Below are 15,421 nucleotides of genomic sequence, written 5' to 3'. Positions count from 1 at the left end.
TAACATTAGAAACCAAAGTCTAAATATGCATACTGACTCCAAGAGAGCTTTCTAATTTTCAGGATGTCCAGAGCCAAAGAGATGGTATGCGTAATATGGCTCTTTACATTTATTAAATGCTCTCTCCTGTGTACCAACTCTGGAAAGCAAGTCCTTCTTGAGACAAAGTTTCTTCTAACAGGACAGCTGTTACTTAAAACTCTAGTTCTATCAGCAAACCTAGAGATACGCAGAGGCAAGGCCAATGGTTTGAACAAGGCCCTTGGGCAGTCAAGATTGCACCAAAATACTATTTGGTCTGAGTCCCTTTCACACACTCAATGAACTAATGGGCCTGGAGCTATGGGACAGACCAACAGGCAGGGGTTCAGTGAAGGTAAAACTTCATGGAAGGAGGAAAGAGAACATTCTGCTCAATACTCCTTCTCTTTTCTATTCTTGCCAAAGCTGCCAATTTTGTGACTTAGTGTTACTTACATCTCTTTATGGCAACTCTGGCTTTATCCTTGCTCATGCATTAGCTATTTTGTGGCACAGCAGCAATGGGAAGCCCTTTTCTGTTCTTGGATTAATTCTTTGAATGAAAGCACTAGACAGCCTTCCTCTGGGAAAGTCATCTCCTAGAGCAATTTCATCAACACTTGGACATGGTTTCATTCTGCCCACCTACCTCCTCTCTGGCAGGTTAGCTTTCCCGAACTTTATTCTTTTCTTAACCCCATAAATTACAATAAGCCCACAAAAAAAGAAACACAAATGAAATGAAAAATAAAGCGAACCCACACATTATAATCACAGGCAGTTTCAGAAGCTGTCCACCGTTTAAAAATCTAAGGAGTGCCTAGGCCCAGAATTCAAGCCCCACGACCCACAACCGACCCACAACCAACCAGCCAGCCAACCAACCAACCAACCAACCAAAATCTAAGTAGAAAAGAATCCAAATGTCACTGGGACTCTTACCAAGTGGTGTGACACGGGGTTGAACATCCTTCAGAACCTCGTGTAGCCACTCCGTGAATCGAACATAATAAAGATCAGAGAAGATGTCATCTACCCTTCCATTTTCAAAAAGATACTAAGGAAAAACAATTCACCAAAGTTATCGTTAAGACTTTTGAGTAAGGCTTAGAGGAGAAATAAACATCTTCCCACAAGCACCTAGTCCTACCTATTCTCCCCTCAACAAAGTAAGGTACCAGGTACATGGCATTTCAAGTCACTGTGAACTGATTCCTACAACATTGTTGAGTGCTAAGGCTATTTCCTCAAGCTTTGCAATCATCATGTGACAGCCAAAATCACGAATGGGGTCTCAGGTTAGCCTCTTACTAGGGTATTTAAAACACTGGTGGCTCAGTTTCCTTGTCTGTAAATGAACACTACTGTATTTGTCTTCTAGGACAGAAAAGAGCAAGAGACAGCATGTAGAGTACCTCACATGTTTCCTGGGTTGGGGGAGGGAGGGAGGGATGGAAGAAAGGAAGGAAGGGATAATGGGAGGGAGGGATTGATGGAGGGGCAAGGAAGGGAGAGAAAAAAAAGACAAAAAAAAAAGGTGGGAAGGGAGGGAGGGAACAGGAAAAAGAACAAGAAAGAGTGAGAGAGAGAGAGAGGAAAAAGAAAGAAAAAGAGAAAGAAAGAGGGGAAGGAAAGGTAAGAAAGGAAGGAAAAAGAAAGATGTTTGCCTGTTTCCTGAAGGGCATAGATCTTTGCAATTAAAAGAAAAGTTACTTTAAAATTTAATATATAGTTCAAAGAGGGCTGCCTCTTGTCATTTTCCTAACTTGACTAACCAGCAAACACCCAATGGGAGCCCAGCTCCGAAGCTGTTCCTGTGAGGATCTGTTTCCTACCTTCTGAATACACAGGAAAATATAGTAGAGTACATCTGGGTCATAAGGTTCACCTTCTCCATTTCGAGCTTCCCGTGTCATTAGACAGAGCCCATAATTCAACTCAGCCACAGCAGAGGAGATGAGATCTTCCTGGAACCGCAGCAATTGGCGCCCTATGACACAAGTCCCAAGGGTGAATGATGGTCCTGACTGCAACTGTCTGTGTACTGATTTGTTCATATTCCTGAAAGGAGGCCTCAGAGCAGATATTATCCATCATGGTGCTGGGATAGAAATGGCCACTTCTTTTTTTTTTTTTTTTTGTCAGTTGTGGGGCTTGAACTCTGGGCCTGGGCGCTGTCCCTCAGCTCTTCAGCTCAAGGCGAGAGCTCTACCACTTGAGCTACAGCGCCACTTCCGTTTTTTTGTGGTTTATTGGAGATAGGAGTCTCACGGTCTTTCCTGCCCGGGCTGGCTTTGAACCACGATCCTCAGATCTCAGCCTCCTGAGTAGCTAGGATTACAGGCGTGAGCCACCAGCGCCCGGCGTGAAATGGCCACTTCTATCTGTGATCAGTACTGGCCTACTAAGGCAGTGATCATCTATGCTACTGCATGTGTTTCATTTCTATAACCCATCTTGCCTTATATATCGTAAAAGTTAGTACTGGGGCCTAGAAGCAAAAAAACAATCAATCAAACAGAAACCCCTTTGTAATCAAAGAGAAACCTCTTTGTAACATGAGCAAGTTATGAGCTAGGAAAGAAAAGCCATAAACACACTATTGATTCCTATTTCTTCCCGGAAGTCAGTCTTCCCTGGTCTCCTAGGTTAACACTAGAAAGTCAGTAGTACAACAGATTACACAAAGTGTATTTCTGTATTTCTCAGCACCGGGGAAATGACTTTCCTCTCTTGTTACCGATATTTTAGACACATACCATCCACCACTACTTCCCAAACACTCACTCCCAATGGGTGCCAATCTGTTCTGAGCATCCTTCTCTAGTTCAGCATTCTTGGTTTGGGCCCAGTTTTTCCATACTTCAAGCCCTTCTTCTGGCTTCAAAGAATTTGGAAGCAGAAGCTCTGGGGAAGGCTGTGGCTGTGATTGTGGTTCAACTTCAGCAACCTGAACAGTTTGAGCCTATGAGAGAGAAACCATAAGAATGTATCAATACTGTTCCGCATTAGATCCTTTGGCACAACTGCCACAAGAATGTTACTTACAGTTCATTTAGTTTAAAAAAATGTCTTCTTGAAGCCAGGAGATTGTGGCTCACTCCTGTAATCCTAGCTTCTCAGGAGGCTGAGATTTGAGGATCATGGTTTGATGCTAGTCTGTGTAGGTCTTGGGACTTGAACTCAGGGCATGGGCGCTGTCCCCGTGTTTTGTGCTCAAGGATAGTACTCTACCACTTGAGCCACAGCTAGACTTCTGACTTTTTGGTGGTTAACTGGAGAGAGGAGTCTTACACCTTTCCTGCCCAGGCTGGCAGGAAATTAACAAAACAAAAAGCCAGACAGGGAGCTTTGGCTCAAGTGGTAGAGCATAAGCCTTGAGCACAAAACACAGGGACTACCCCCAGGACCTGAGTTTAAAACAACACACACACACAAACACAATCTCTTCTTGCTATTCTATTTTCAAGAGGTTTTGGAATTCTACTTTTACTGTAGGGACAGCAAAGGTAGCAATAAACTCAGCTAGTGCTGAGCCCTGCCTGCAATTTGAACCTTATTTAAGAACACCAATATGGAGGTTTGCCCTGAAATCTCTCACTAGGGTAGATATCAGTTATCAGTCTCTTTAAACCTCTCCAAGAAAGTTTCCTGATGTAATTGCTGAGACTACTGGCTGGTTGCACCGCTTCCCAGACTTGCAAATAAATCAAATAGGGACTGTGTGTGTGTGTGTGTGCAAATAAATCAACTAGGGACCGTGTGTGTGTGGGGGGGAGACGACTGTGTGTGTGTGCAAATAAATCAACTAGGGACTGTGTGTGGGGGGGACTGTGTGTGCAAATAAATCAACTAGGGACCGTGTGTGTGTGTGTGTGTGTATGTGTGTGTGTGTGTGTGTCTCCCAGTCCTACTGAGCCTGTGTGCTGTCTGTCCCTCAGCTATTCAGCTTAAGGCGAGCACTCCACCACTTAACTCACAGCGCCACTTCTGGTTTCCTGATGGTTTATTGGAGATGAGAATCTCATTGACTTTCCTGCCTGGGCTGGCTTTGAACCATTATCCTCAGATCTCAGCCTCCTGAGGAGCTGGGATTACAGGCATGAGCCACTGGTGCCCGGCTGTTTAATTTTTTTTCTCAAGGCTGGTGTTCTACCACTTGAGCCAAACCTCCAGCTTCTTGGTGTTTAATTGGAAATAAGAGTCTTTTGAGCCAGGTGCTGTGACTCACGCCTGTAATCCTAGCTACTCAGGAGGCTGAGATCTGAGGATCATGATTCAAAGCCAGCCCAGGCAGGAAAGTTGGTGAGACTCTTATCTCCAATAAACCATTAGAAAACCGGAAGTGACACTGTGGCTCAAGGGGTAGAGCGCTTGCCTTGAGCTGAAGAGCTGAGGGATAGCGCCCAGGCCCAGAGTTCAAGCCCAATGACCGACCAAAAAAAAAAAAAAGTCTTTTGAGTTTGTCTCCCAGGTTGGCATCAAACTGCAACCCTTAGAACTCAGCTTTCTCAGTAACTAGGATTACAAGCATGACCAATAGCAGCTTGAGTTGAGGATTTTATTGAAATGCACACACTGGTTGAAAAGGTATGGAGCTAGACCTGGGATTCCACATGTCTAACAAGCTCTCAAGTTAGGTTAGGAGTTAAGTCTACAAATCACATTTTTGGTGCCAAATGACCATAGCAGTGATTCTTAAACTTATCTGCACTTTAATTTTCTCACTATAAAAAATTAGGTATTATATTTTGTTGTGTTTTTCTTGCACTGATCCTGGACTTGAATTCACAGCCTGGGCACATTGGGCCTAGGAGCTTTTTTGGCTCAAGGCTAGTGCTCTACCACTTGAGTCACAGCTCCATTCCCAGGCTTTTTTGGTAGTTCACTGGAGACAAGAGTCTCCTGGAGGGCTGAGAGGGTGGCTCAGTGGTAGAGTGCTTGCCTTGCATGCCTGAGGCCCTGGGTTTGATTCCTCAGCACCACATAAGCAAAAAGAAAAAAGCCGGAAGTGGCGCCGTGGCTCAAGTGGTAGAGCACTAGCCTTGAGCTGAAGAGCTGAGGGACAGCGCCCAGGCCCAGAGTTCAGGTCCCATGACCGGACCAAAAAAAAAACAAAACAAAAAAAAGAGTCTTATGGATGTTCCTACCTGGGCTGGCTTCAAACCATAATCCTTGGATCTCAGCCTCCTGAGTAGATATGATTGTCACATATAGTCTTATTAGCTTTGATACCATTAAATAGAGAGATAAAGCAACATAGTATTTTTGGCATTAAGCACTAGGTCTCAAAAAAATGTTTTGCCCTAAACTATAAGGAAACCATTGTATCAAAAGAAAAAAAAATAGTTAAAAAAATATATTGCAGGGGCTGGGAATATGGCTTAGTGGAAGAGTGCTTGCCTAGCATGCATAAAGCACTGAGTTTGATTCCTCAGTACCACATAAACAGAAAAAGCCGGAAGTGGAGCTGTGGTTCAAGTGGTAGAGCGCTAACCTTGAGCCAAAGAAGCTCAGGGATGGTGACTAGGCCCTGAGTTCAAGCCCCAAGTCTGGCAAAAAATAAAATAAAAAAAAAACGTGCAGAAGTTTCAATAGGTATAGCTCTGTGATAAAGTGATTGTCTAACATGCACAAAACATTGGGCTCAATCTCCAGTACTAGAATAAAAGTTATTATATAATAATATACATATGTATATTATATATATGTATATTATATATTACACATATTATACATTTATCACACATTGCATATGTGTGTATGTATATCAGAAAAACCCAAATAAATATTCAACTAAAGGGGACTGTTTAGAGACAAATTATAATACACCCATCCAAATGGACTATAAAGCAGACACTAAACATGTTAACCAAGAAACATTTTAATATATTTTTACCTACATGTTTAAATAAAAAGAGTTAAGACACAAAAATGCTGCATAAGTATACAGACACTCAAATAAAGAAACATGGTTTCCCATCTACTTCAATTATAATTGGGCTGGGAACATACCTTGGTGGCATGTAAGTTTGATTCAGCACCTCAAAAAAGAAAAGAAAGGGCTGGGAATGTGGCTCAGTGGTAAAGTGCTTGCCCATGCATGAAGCCCTGGGTTCAATTCCTCAGTCCCACATAAACAGAAAAAGCCAGAAGCGGTGCAGTAGCTCAAATGGTAGAGTATTACCCTTGAGCCAAAGAAGCTTAGGGACAGTGCCCAGGCCCTGAGTTCAAGCCCCAGGACTGGCAAAAAAAAAAAAGGGAAACAAGAAGAAAAACAGAATGAAGCCGGGCACCAGTGACTCTCGTCTATAAACCTAGGAGGTTGAGATCCAGGGCAGGTACATCCGTGAGACTCTATCTTCAATTAACCACCAGAAAACCAGAAGCAGTGCTGTGGCTCAAGTGGTAGAGCACTTGCCTTGAGCTGAAGAGCTCAGGAACAGTGCCCAGGCCTAGAGGTCAAGCCCTACGACTAACAAATAAAAAGAAAACAAGAAAAAAAAAGTAGCTGAAGTGGTAGAGTACTAGCCTGGAGCAAAATAAGCTCAAGGATAGTGCCCAGGTCCTGAGTTTAAGACCTGGGACTGGCAAAAATAAAAATTAAAGGGGCTGGGAAGGTGGCTCAGTGGTAGAGCGCTTGCTTTGCATGCATGAGGCCCAGCACCACATAAGCAAAAAGAGAAAAGCCAGAAGTGGAGCTGTGGCTCAAGTGGTAGAGTGCTAGCCTTGAACTGAAGAGCTGAGGGACAGCACCCAGGCCCAGCGTTCAGGCCCCATGACCAGACCCCCCCCCAAAAAAAAAATTAAATTAAAAAAAAATAGCCAGGTGCTGCTGGCTCACACCTGTAATCCTAGCTACTCAGGAGGCTGAGATCTGAGGATCACAGTTTAAAGCCAGCCCAGGCAGGAAAGGCCATGAGACTTTTATCTCCAATTAACCACCAGAAAACCGTAAGTGGAGCTGTGGCTCAAGGGGTAGAGCATTCCCCTAGAGCTGAACTGCTGAGGGACAGCGCCCAGGCCCAGAGTTAAACTCCACAACTGACAAAAATAAAAATAAAAAAACTGGGCCAGGTGCCGGTGGCTCATGCCTGTAGTTCTAGCTACTCAGGAGGCTGAGATTTGAAGCGAAGATTTGAGGAGTACAGTTAGAAGTAAGCATGGGCAGGAAAGTCTTTAAGATTCTTATCTCCAATTAACTATCATAAAGCCAGAAGTGGAGTCACATTGATTTTTCTGCCTGGGCTGGCTTTGATTCTCTGATCTCAGCTGCATGAGTAGCTGAGAGATAGACATATATATATATATATATATATATATATATATATCATCAGTACCTTACACCAACTCACCAACTTTTGAGTTTGATGGACCTATGGTTCACTATGCTACCCGTCAGGGTTCCAATCCCTGCTTTTTATTTGCTGGTACCAGAGTTTGAATTCAAGGCTCATACTCTCTTGACTTGCTTGTTGCTTGTGCAACACAACCAGCCTGGCTTTTTGTTGGTTAACTAGCGATGGAGTGAGTCTCCTGGAATTTCCTGCTTGTGTTAGCTTTAACCCTTGATGATGGTCCAGATCTCATCATTCTTAGCTAGGCCTGATGACAGGCCTGAGCCTGTTATCCAGTATCTAGCTCAAATCCATTTTGACTATCAAGAGAAAGGAATCTTGGTTACCTTGTTAGTTACCACCACTGTTACTGTCATTATCACCTTCCACCCTGCACCTGATCTCTGCCTAAAAAATTACTGTAATGAACCAGGAGCTGGTAGCTCATGCCTGTAATCCTAGCTACCCAAGAGGCTGAGATCAGAGGATCGAGGTTTAAAAGCCAGCCTGGGCAGGAAAATCTGTGAGACTCTTTATCTCCAATTAATCACCAGAAAACTGGAAAGTGTTGCTGTGGCTCAAGTGGTAGAGCATGCGCCTTGAGCTGGGACAAGGCCCAGGCCCAGAGTTCAAGCCCCACGACAAAAAAAAACAACAAAGTTCAGGGACAACACCCAGGTCCTGTTAGGAACTGCACCAATAATAATAATAATAATTCTATACTGAAAAGCTCACATATAATGGTGCTTTGGTCCTTAAACTACTGAATCTTTCTAGTATCTAACAATGATATAACATTGTTTTATATTCTGCTCAGCTTCCTGATATCATATTCTCTTGAACGTCCCCAGGATATAAAGCACACATTTCTCTATCTGCCTTGGGCTTCACTCTGTAAAGCACTCAAATGATTGTCAACCTTGGTTCAGCACTGCATACATACTTTTCATTTCCTCTACACATTTTCCCAGCTAAGTCTCAACCATGTTCCAGAATGGATTTCCACATTTGTGGAATCCATCTCCAAGTGAGACATCCCTTTAAAATAATAACCAGTGGTTTCTATACACCTCCAATATGTCATATCCTTCACAAACACAATCTAAAGAGAAAACTCTGGTAGAGTACCTACCTAGCAAGTGTGAGGCCAAGTTCAAAGCCCAGTAGTACCCAAAATACTGACAACTCATCATCTTCCCTGCTCAAAACTGTGATCCAGAGTCCTCTGGATATTTTGCTCAATGGTACACATATATACCCATGCTGGGAAGTAAGGGTCTGAGAGCTGATAGCACACATAGGCAGAGATTGCAGCATGTGGTGTATTGCTTCTTGATTAGCTTTTTAGCATGCCCCATCCCCTCCCCCCCTTTTTTTTGTCAGTTGTGGGTCTTGAACTCTGGACCTGGGTGCTGTCCCTGAGCTCTTGAGCCACAGTACCACTTCCAATTTTCTGAGTGGCTTATTGGAGATAAGAGTCTCACAGACTTTCCTGCCCCGACTCGCTGTGAACCACGATCCTCAGATCTCAGCCTCCTGAGTAGCTAGGATTACAGGCATGCGCCACCAGTGCCAAGCATTTGCTTGGCTTTTTTATTCAAGACCAACCTACACTTCTCGCTTTTTGCTGGTTAAATGGAGATGAGTCTCACAGACTCTTATCTCTAGACTTTTATCTCTAATAAAAGCCTGACAGGGCAGGCTTGGAACCATGAATCAAGATGCTTAGATCTCACCCTCTTGAGTAGCTAGGATTATAGGGTGAGCAACTGATAACTAACATCAAAGTCATTCTTGATTTTGCTATCTTATTATTTCAAGGAATAGAAATCCTAAATTCTTACTCTTACAAGTAGATTCCAAGCTGCATGGAACAAGTACTTTTGTTTACTTGTTGATCTAATAGCTAGACATTTAGTAGGTCCTTAACAAAGTCATCTAAATTTTGTAGAGAAACCAATTGGTCACTCCCCCCCCCCCCCGCCCTTGGGCATGGGGCTTGAACTCTGGGCCTGGTTGCTGTCCCTGTGCTCTACAGCTCAAGGCTAATGCTCTAGCATTTGAGCCACAGCACCACTTCTGGCTTTTTCTGTTTATGTGGTGCTGAGGAATTGAACCCAGGGAGTCATGCACACGAGGCAAGCACTCTACCACTGAACCACCTTTCCAGCCCTGGTCACTTTTTAATAAACCATTTAAAAACTGAGTTGAATAGCCCCTTATCTCACTTATTTGTCTAAGTTCCCTGGCATGAATCCCAACTGAGGCTTGCTACCTTTAGCAGTCCCAGGAGACTAGATACTGTATCCCATTCTAACGATTTTGTATCCCATCTATTGAGATACAGAGTTTCTGTTCTATATCCTTTTTGGATAAACTGGGAAGTCTATTAATAGCCTAAATAGACAAATCTATCTATACCTCTGACCTCTGGTAAATATGGTATAAAACTATTACCCAAGCCATTCAGGAGGCAGAGCCAAGAAATCTCAAGAAACAATTGTGTCAAACCAAACTAGCAAAACACCAAACAAAGCAACAACCACGAAACACTTTCAGAACAGTTACTGGTCATTTAATTGACCTCCAGGTACTAGGATAACCCCCCTGCCTGTTGTTTTAACCTCATCCTCTGCTTTTCCTTTTTCCCTCAAATAGGATTCTATTCACTGCTAAAACTAAAATCAAAGCATTCAACAAATCAGAGGCTACCGATGATAAGTTCTGTGCTACACCAGGCCCTAAGGAAGCAGAAGTGTCGTACAGCACAGGTTAAGTTCACTTACTGAGCAAGTGACCTGGAGCTGCTGCTGCTGTGGTGGCGGCGGCGGCGTCTGTTCTTGAGGGGTTTGCTGCTGTGGCTGTTGCTGGGGGTCCCATATATGAACAGTCTGAGCTGTATTCTGGTATGTGCCCGCCACAGCCTGCACAGCCACTGGAATGTGGATGTTGCCATTCATGAACTGTGCTGGAAAGAGAGAGTTTGCAAGGGTCTGCACTACTTCTTCATGGGAGTTTTTCACTACAGACGTGGTGCCCACCATCTTCTCCTTGTCATCCTCCAGCTTTACAGCTGCCAGGGCTGTGGGTGAGCCACTGACATGAACGGCGTTGTAGGCTTCCTGGGGAATGGCAATGTGTGTAATGCTTTGCTGCTGAGGGTCCCCCCGGGGCTGGGCAGAATAAACCGGGATGGTCCAAGTTTCTCCTGTAGGGCTAGTAATGGTCCCAGTGGCACTGTACAAGTGGGCACTGTCTACTGTCAGTAAGTCTGGCCTCAAAGACACATAACTCTGCTGCTGGCCCTGTGGAATAGCCAGAACAGTGGCCACTGGCTGCCCTGAGATGGCGTAGGACACAGTGATGGGCATGTCCACTTTGCGTTTCTTCACTGGTTGGAGGACACTGGCTGTGCCACCAACCCGCCGCTCCCCTTCCCGGGGTGAGCCTTGCTGGGATGGTGGTGGGGAAAGGGCACCCACGGTCTGGATTTGGATCTGCTGACCCCCGGCGAGAGACTGGCCAGCCACCAGTTGAGCCTGGATCTGCTGATGTGGGATATGCTCCTCTGGGATTTCTGTAGCCTGGATCTGCTGGGCTGCCTGCACATGCTGCACCTGGATCTGGGCTGCTTGTAGCTGTGAGGGGCTGGGGCTCTGCAGAGACGGGGTCTGGATGGAGGGGGCTGCTGACTGTGGTGCCTGGCCCTGGATCTGCACCTGGACCTGGATGGGTTGCTCCGCAGGCTGGTGAACGGTGAACTGAGGGGAGAGTTGCTGAGTGGAGACTTGCTGCGGAGACTGCTGTACCTGAACCTGTACCTGAAGCAACGAGATTCACCAGTGAGTAAGGCAGGAAGGAATGAGAATTCAGATGCTCAAGAGATAAAGAAAGTTTAGGGCATTATGCAATGTGAGGGAAAAAAAAGCTGCAAAAAGGGCAGAGAATGTGGCTTAGTGGTAGAGTGTTTGCCTAGCATGCAGGAAGCCCTGGATTCAATTCCTCAGTACCACATACACAGAAAAAAACTGGCAGTGGCACCATGGCTCAAGTGGTAGAGTGCTAGCCTTGAGCAAAAACAGTTCAGGGACAGTGCCCAGGCCCTGAGTTCAAGCCCCAGGACTAGGGGAAAAAAAAAAAAAAAGCTGCCATAGCGAAGGCTTAGACTAAGGAGGCCACAATCCCCCAAAACATATGAAAAATTATCCAAATCACACTGCATTCAGTGAAACATATCTAGTCCAGAGACCAAGGAAAACTAGTCAACTAAGTAGGAAATATTGTAACATATTGCTCATTTCTAACTTCTTTGAAAATGAACATCTTTTGTTTTTTGTATATTGATACAGAAGTTCAATTATATAACCCATAAACATATTTATATGTAGTATCTGAAATTAATTACCTATTTGTATAAAGTCAAATACAACACACTCGGGATCAAATCTATCTTCTACCATGAGCAATTAGTAGAAAAAAATTGAGCAGTTAGTAGAAAATATGGTAAAGATCTTAGAATCTCAACAGACAGTACTAACTTCATTATTTAAAATGCAGATACTGGGACTGGGAAGGTGGCTCAGTGGTAGAGCACTTGCCTTGCATGCCTGAGGCCCTGGGTTCGATTTCTCAGCACCACATAAGCAAAAAGAAAAAAGCTGGAAGTGACACTGTGGCTCAAGTGGTAGAGCACTAGCCTTGAGCTGAAGAGCTGAGGGACAGCGCCCAGGCCCTGAGTTCAGGCCCCATGACCGGACCCCCCCCAAAAAAAAACAAAAAACAAAACATAAAATGCGGATACTAGCTAGGAGCCGATGACTCACACCTATAATTCTAGCTACTCAGTAGGCTAGGATCTGAGGATCATGGTTCAAAGCCAGCCAAGGTAGGAAAGTCCATGAGACTCTTATCTCGAATTAACCACCAGAAAACTGAGAGTGGCTGTGTGGCTCAAGTGGTAGAGCACTCGACTTCAGCTGAAGAGCTCAGGGACAGCACCCAGGCCCAGAGTTCAAGCCCCGTGACTGACAAAAATAAATAAATATATAAATAAAAATTAATCATAGCTGGGCGCAGGTGGCTCACACCAGTAATCCTAAGAACTCAGAAGATTTAGATCTGAGGATGGTGGTTCAAAATCAGCCTAGGCAGGAAAGACCAGTCAGCCGGCCCAGGAAAGCCCGTGAGACTCTTAGCTCCACAAAACCGGAAGTGGTGCTGTGGCTCAAGTGGTACAGTGTTAGCCTTGAGCTGAAGAGCTGAGGGACAGCGCCCAGGCCCAGAGTTCAGGCCCCATGACCGACAAAAAAAAAAACCCAAAAAAACAAAAACCAGATGTTTATCTAAACAACATTACTCAATTCTGGATTAAACATCTCTGGTAACAATGTGGTTTATATCTTATTATTTTTATTTCAGTACTCAAAAGCACCTGATATTATATATAGTGTGCAACAGAAGTTTTCCATCAACTATACATACCAAAACAACACAAACCACAAGTTAAGAATTACCAAAGTAGGAAAGGAACAGTTAAAAAAAATATATGTATAAAAGAAAGCTGGGCGCCAGTGGCTCACGCCAGTAATCCTAGCTAATCAGGAGGCTGAGATCTGAGGATGATGGTGTAAAGCCAGCCCTGGCAACAAAGTCCATGAGACTCTTATCTCCAATGAACCACCATAAAACTGGAAGTGGTGCTGTGGCTCAAGTAGTAGAGAGGTGTGGACTTGAGCTGAAGAGTTTGAGGGACAGCGCCTAGGCCCAGAGTTCAAGACCCAGGACCAAAAAAAAAAAAAGTAAAATAAGGAAGAGGGTTTATCTCTAACCAATAGTGGAAAGACATTAACAAAATCTAATCAAAGATGATGCTAGGACAAGGAGATGCAAAAGAATGAAGCTGGACTAGGTGTGGTGCGACGCTTCACACCTGCAGATCTAGCACTGGCGATTCCCCAAGGCAGATGCTGCATGTGGAGATCAGTGAGGCTACATAGCAAGATTCTGTCTAAAACACACACACACACACACACACACACACACACACACACACACACACACACACACACACACACACACACACACACACACACACACACGATGAAGCCAGACACTGATGCTCAAGTCTGTAATCCTAGCTACCCAGGAGGCTAAGATCTGAGTATTACAGTTCAAAGTCAGTCTGGGCAAGGAAGTCTGTTGAAACTATTTTCTCTCCAATTAAATACCAAAAGGCCAGAAGTAGAACTATAGATCAAATGGTAGAGTACTAACCATGAGCATCAAAGCTCAAGGATAGTACCCATATCCTGAGTTAAGCTCCAGGAGTAGCATGCGTGCACATGCACGCGCACACACGAGTGGTAGAATGTGAATCCTTATGTGAAACAATAGTCTCTTCCATCTACAAATACTGTTTCTTGCCATTGATTGCATTATTGTTGAACTTAAAGAGTTTATAAATAGGGGCTGGGAAAGTGGCTCAGTGGTAGAGCCTTGCATGCCTGAGGCCCTGGGTTCGATTCCTCAGCACACATAAGCAAAAAGAAAAAAGCCGGAAGTGGCATTGTGGCAAGTGGTAGATCGCTAGCCTTGAGCTGAAGAGCTGAGGGACAGCGCCCAGGCCCAGAGTTCAGGCCCCATGACCGGACCCAAAAAAAAAAAAAAAAAAAAGAGCTGAGGGACAGTGCCCAGGCCAAGTTCAAGCCCCACAACTGACCAAAACAAGCAAACAAGCAAACAGGCTGCACCTAAACATTCTGCTCTTACCTGAACCTGCTGTGGCTGCTGAACCTGGATCTGCTGTTCTTGCTGGGTTTGTGGCTGAACACTGGTGGTGACTGGACATGCAAGTTCAAGCAGTGACCCAGCCACTTCAGTGCTGTCTGTGTAAATGCAGTTCCCTCCCTGTTGGTACACCATGGTGGTGGTAGCCGTCTGCTGGAACTCCTGAAGAGCTTCAGGACCCTTAGAGGCCAGTGAGTCCAGAAATTCCTTCATCCTGTGTTGTGGAACAGACCGAGCCTTCACTCGGATATACTCTTCAAAAGAGATGGTGTTCTCCAAAGAATTATTCATATTGCAGAGTCCTTAGGGTTCCTAGAAATAAAATAGATGGTAGTCAAAATTATGCTACTGTTTTTCACATGCTAAAAGTGCAAAGAAGCAACCTCCTGGCATCACTATTGGGTATTCAGGGTAGCTGAACAGATCTGGAATCCAAAACAGTTCTATTATGCCACTTTTTTTTTTTAGCCAGTTGATAAGTATTTGAAAACTGTTTTCATAAACACTTCTTAAACCAAACTATATCACATTGAAACCAAAAAACAAAAGCATGCTTCACAGTACTAGATAAACACGCTGAAACACACTCCCCGTCTAGCGTTTAGACCAATCACATCTCTGCAGAGCCAAGCACAGGACAGTAAATGTCACATGCAAAACTGCTCTCTGATCATCACAGAGAGGACTACAAAGCAAGGAGGAGCAGGCCAGGAGCAAAGATTCCGACTGGGTTTTTTAAACTGTCAACTACGGCCTATATTGTAGAGACAAGTATGCTACAGAGCTATGGCAAGATCCCTCCAAGAAACAGGAGGTTTGTTTTTTTCTCTTTCATCAGAAACACCAAAAATTTTCAGAGTTTGGTGGTACACATCTGTAATCCTACAACTCAGAAGGCTGAGGCATGAGGATCAAGTTTGAGGCTAGTCTGACCTCAAAAACGAAACAAAAGTCAGGCATAGTAATGCACACTGGTGACTCACACCTAGCTATTCAGGAGGTTGAGGTCTGAGGATTGCAGAACGAAGCCAGCAAAGGCAGGAAAGCCTAGAAGATTCTTGTCTCCAAAAAAGCCAAGGGGATATATGGCTCAAGGGGTAGAATGCTAGCCTTGAGCAGAAAATCTCAGAGACAGTGCCCGGGCCATGAGTTCAAACTGAAGGATACACACATACACACCCCGGAGCCAGGTGCTGGTGGCTCATGCCTGTAACAGAAAAGTCCTTGTAAGCCAGGCCATGAGTTCAAACTGAAGGACACACACACACACACACACA

General features: G+C 44.5%; 1 protein-coding gene across 6 annotated transcripts in view; it reads right to left on the bottom strand.

The window, feature by feature from the left end:
• The window catches only part of Qrich1 (glutamine-rich 1), a 41,371-nt gene that overhangs the window by 4,735 nt on the left and 21,215 nt on the right, over positions 1–15,421 (bottom strand). For all 6 annotated transcript variants that reach the window (XM_013028172.1, XM_013028173.1, XM_013028176.1 and 3 more), the window contains 5 exons: positions 14,127–14,456; positions 10,145–11,179; positions 2,809–2,986; positions 1,857–2,011; positions 964–1,078 (listed from right to left, as the gene is read on the bottom strand). In XM_013028172.1, the coding sequence (XP_012883626.1) occupies positions 964–1,078; positions 1,857–2,011; positions 2,809–2,986; positions 10,145–11,179; positions 14,127–14,435 (1,792 nt within the window). In that variant the 5' untranslated portion in view covers positions 14,436–14,456. The remainder of the gene's footprint in view (positions 1–963; positions 1,079–1,856; positions 2,012–2,808; positions 2,987–10,144; positions 11,180–14,126; positions 14,457–15,421) is intronic.

This window comes from Dipodomys ordii, unplaced genomic scaffold (genome assembly GCF_000151885.1).
Source record: "Dipodomys ordii isolate 6190 unplaced genomic scaffold, Dord_2.0 Scaffold107, whole genome shotgun sequence".
In the NCBI taxonomy this organism is placed as follows: Eukaryota; Metazoa; Chordata; class Mammalia; order Rodentia; family Heteromyidae; genus Dipodomys; species Dipodomys ordii.
This window is presented reverse-complemented; position numbering and strand designations above follow the sequence as displayed.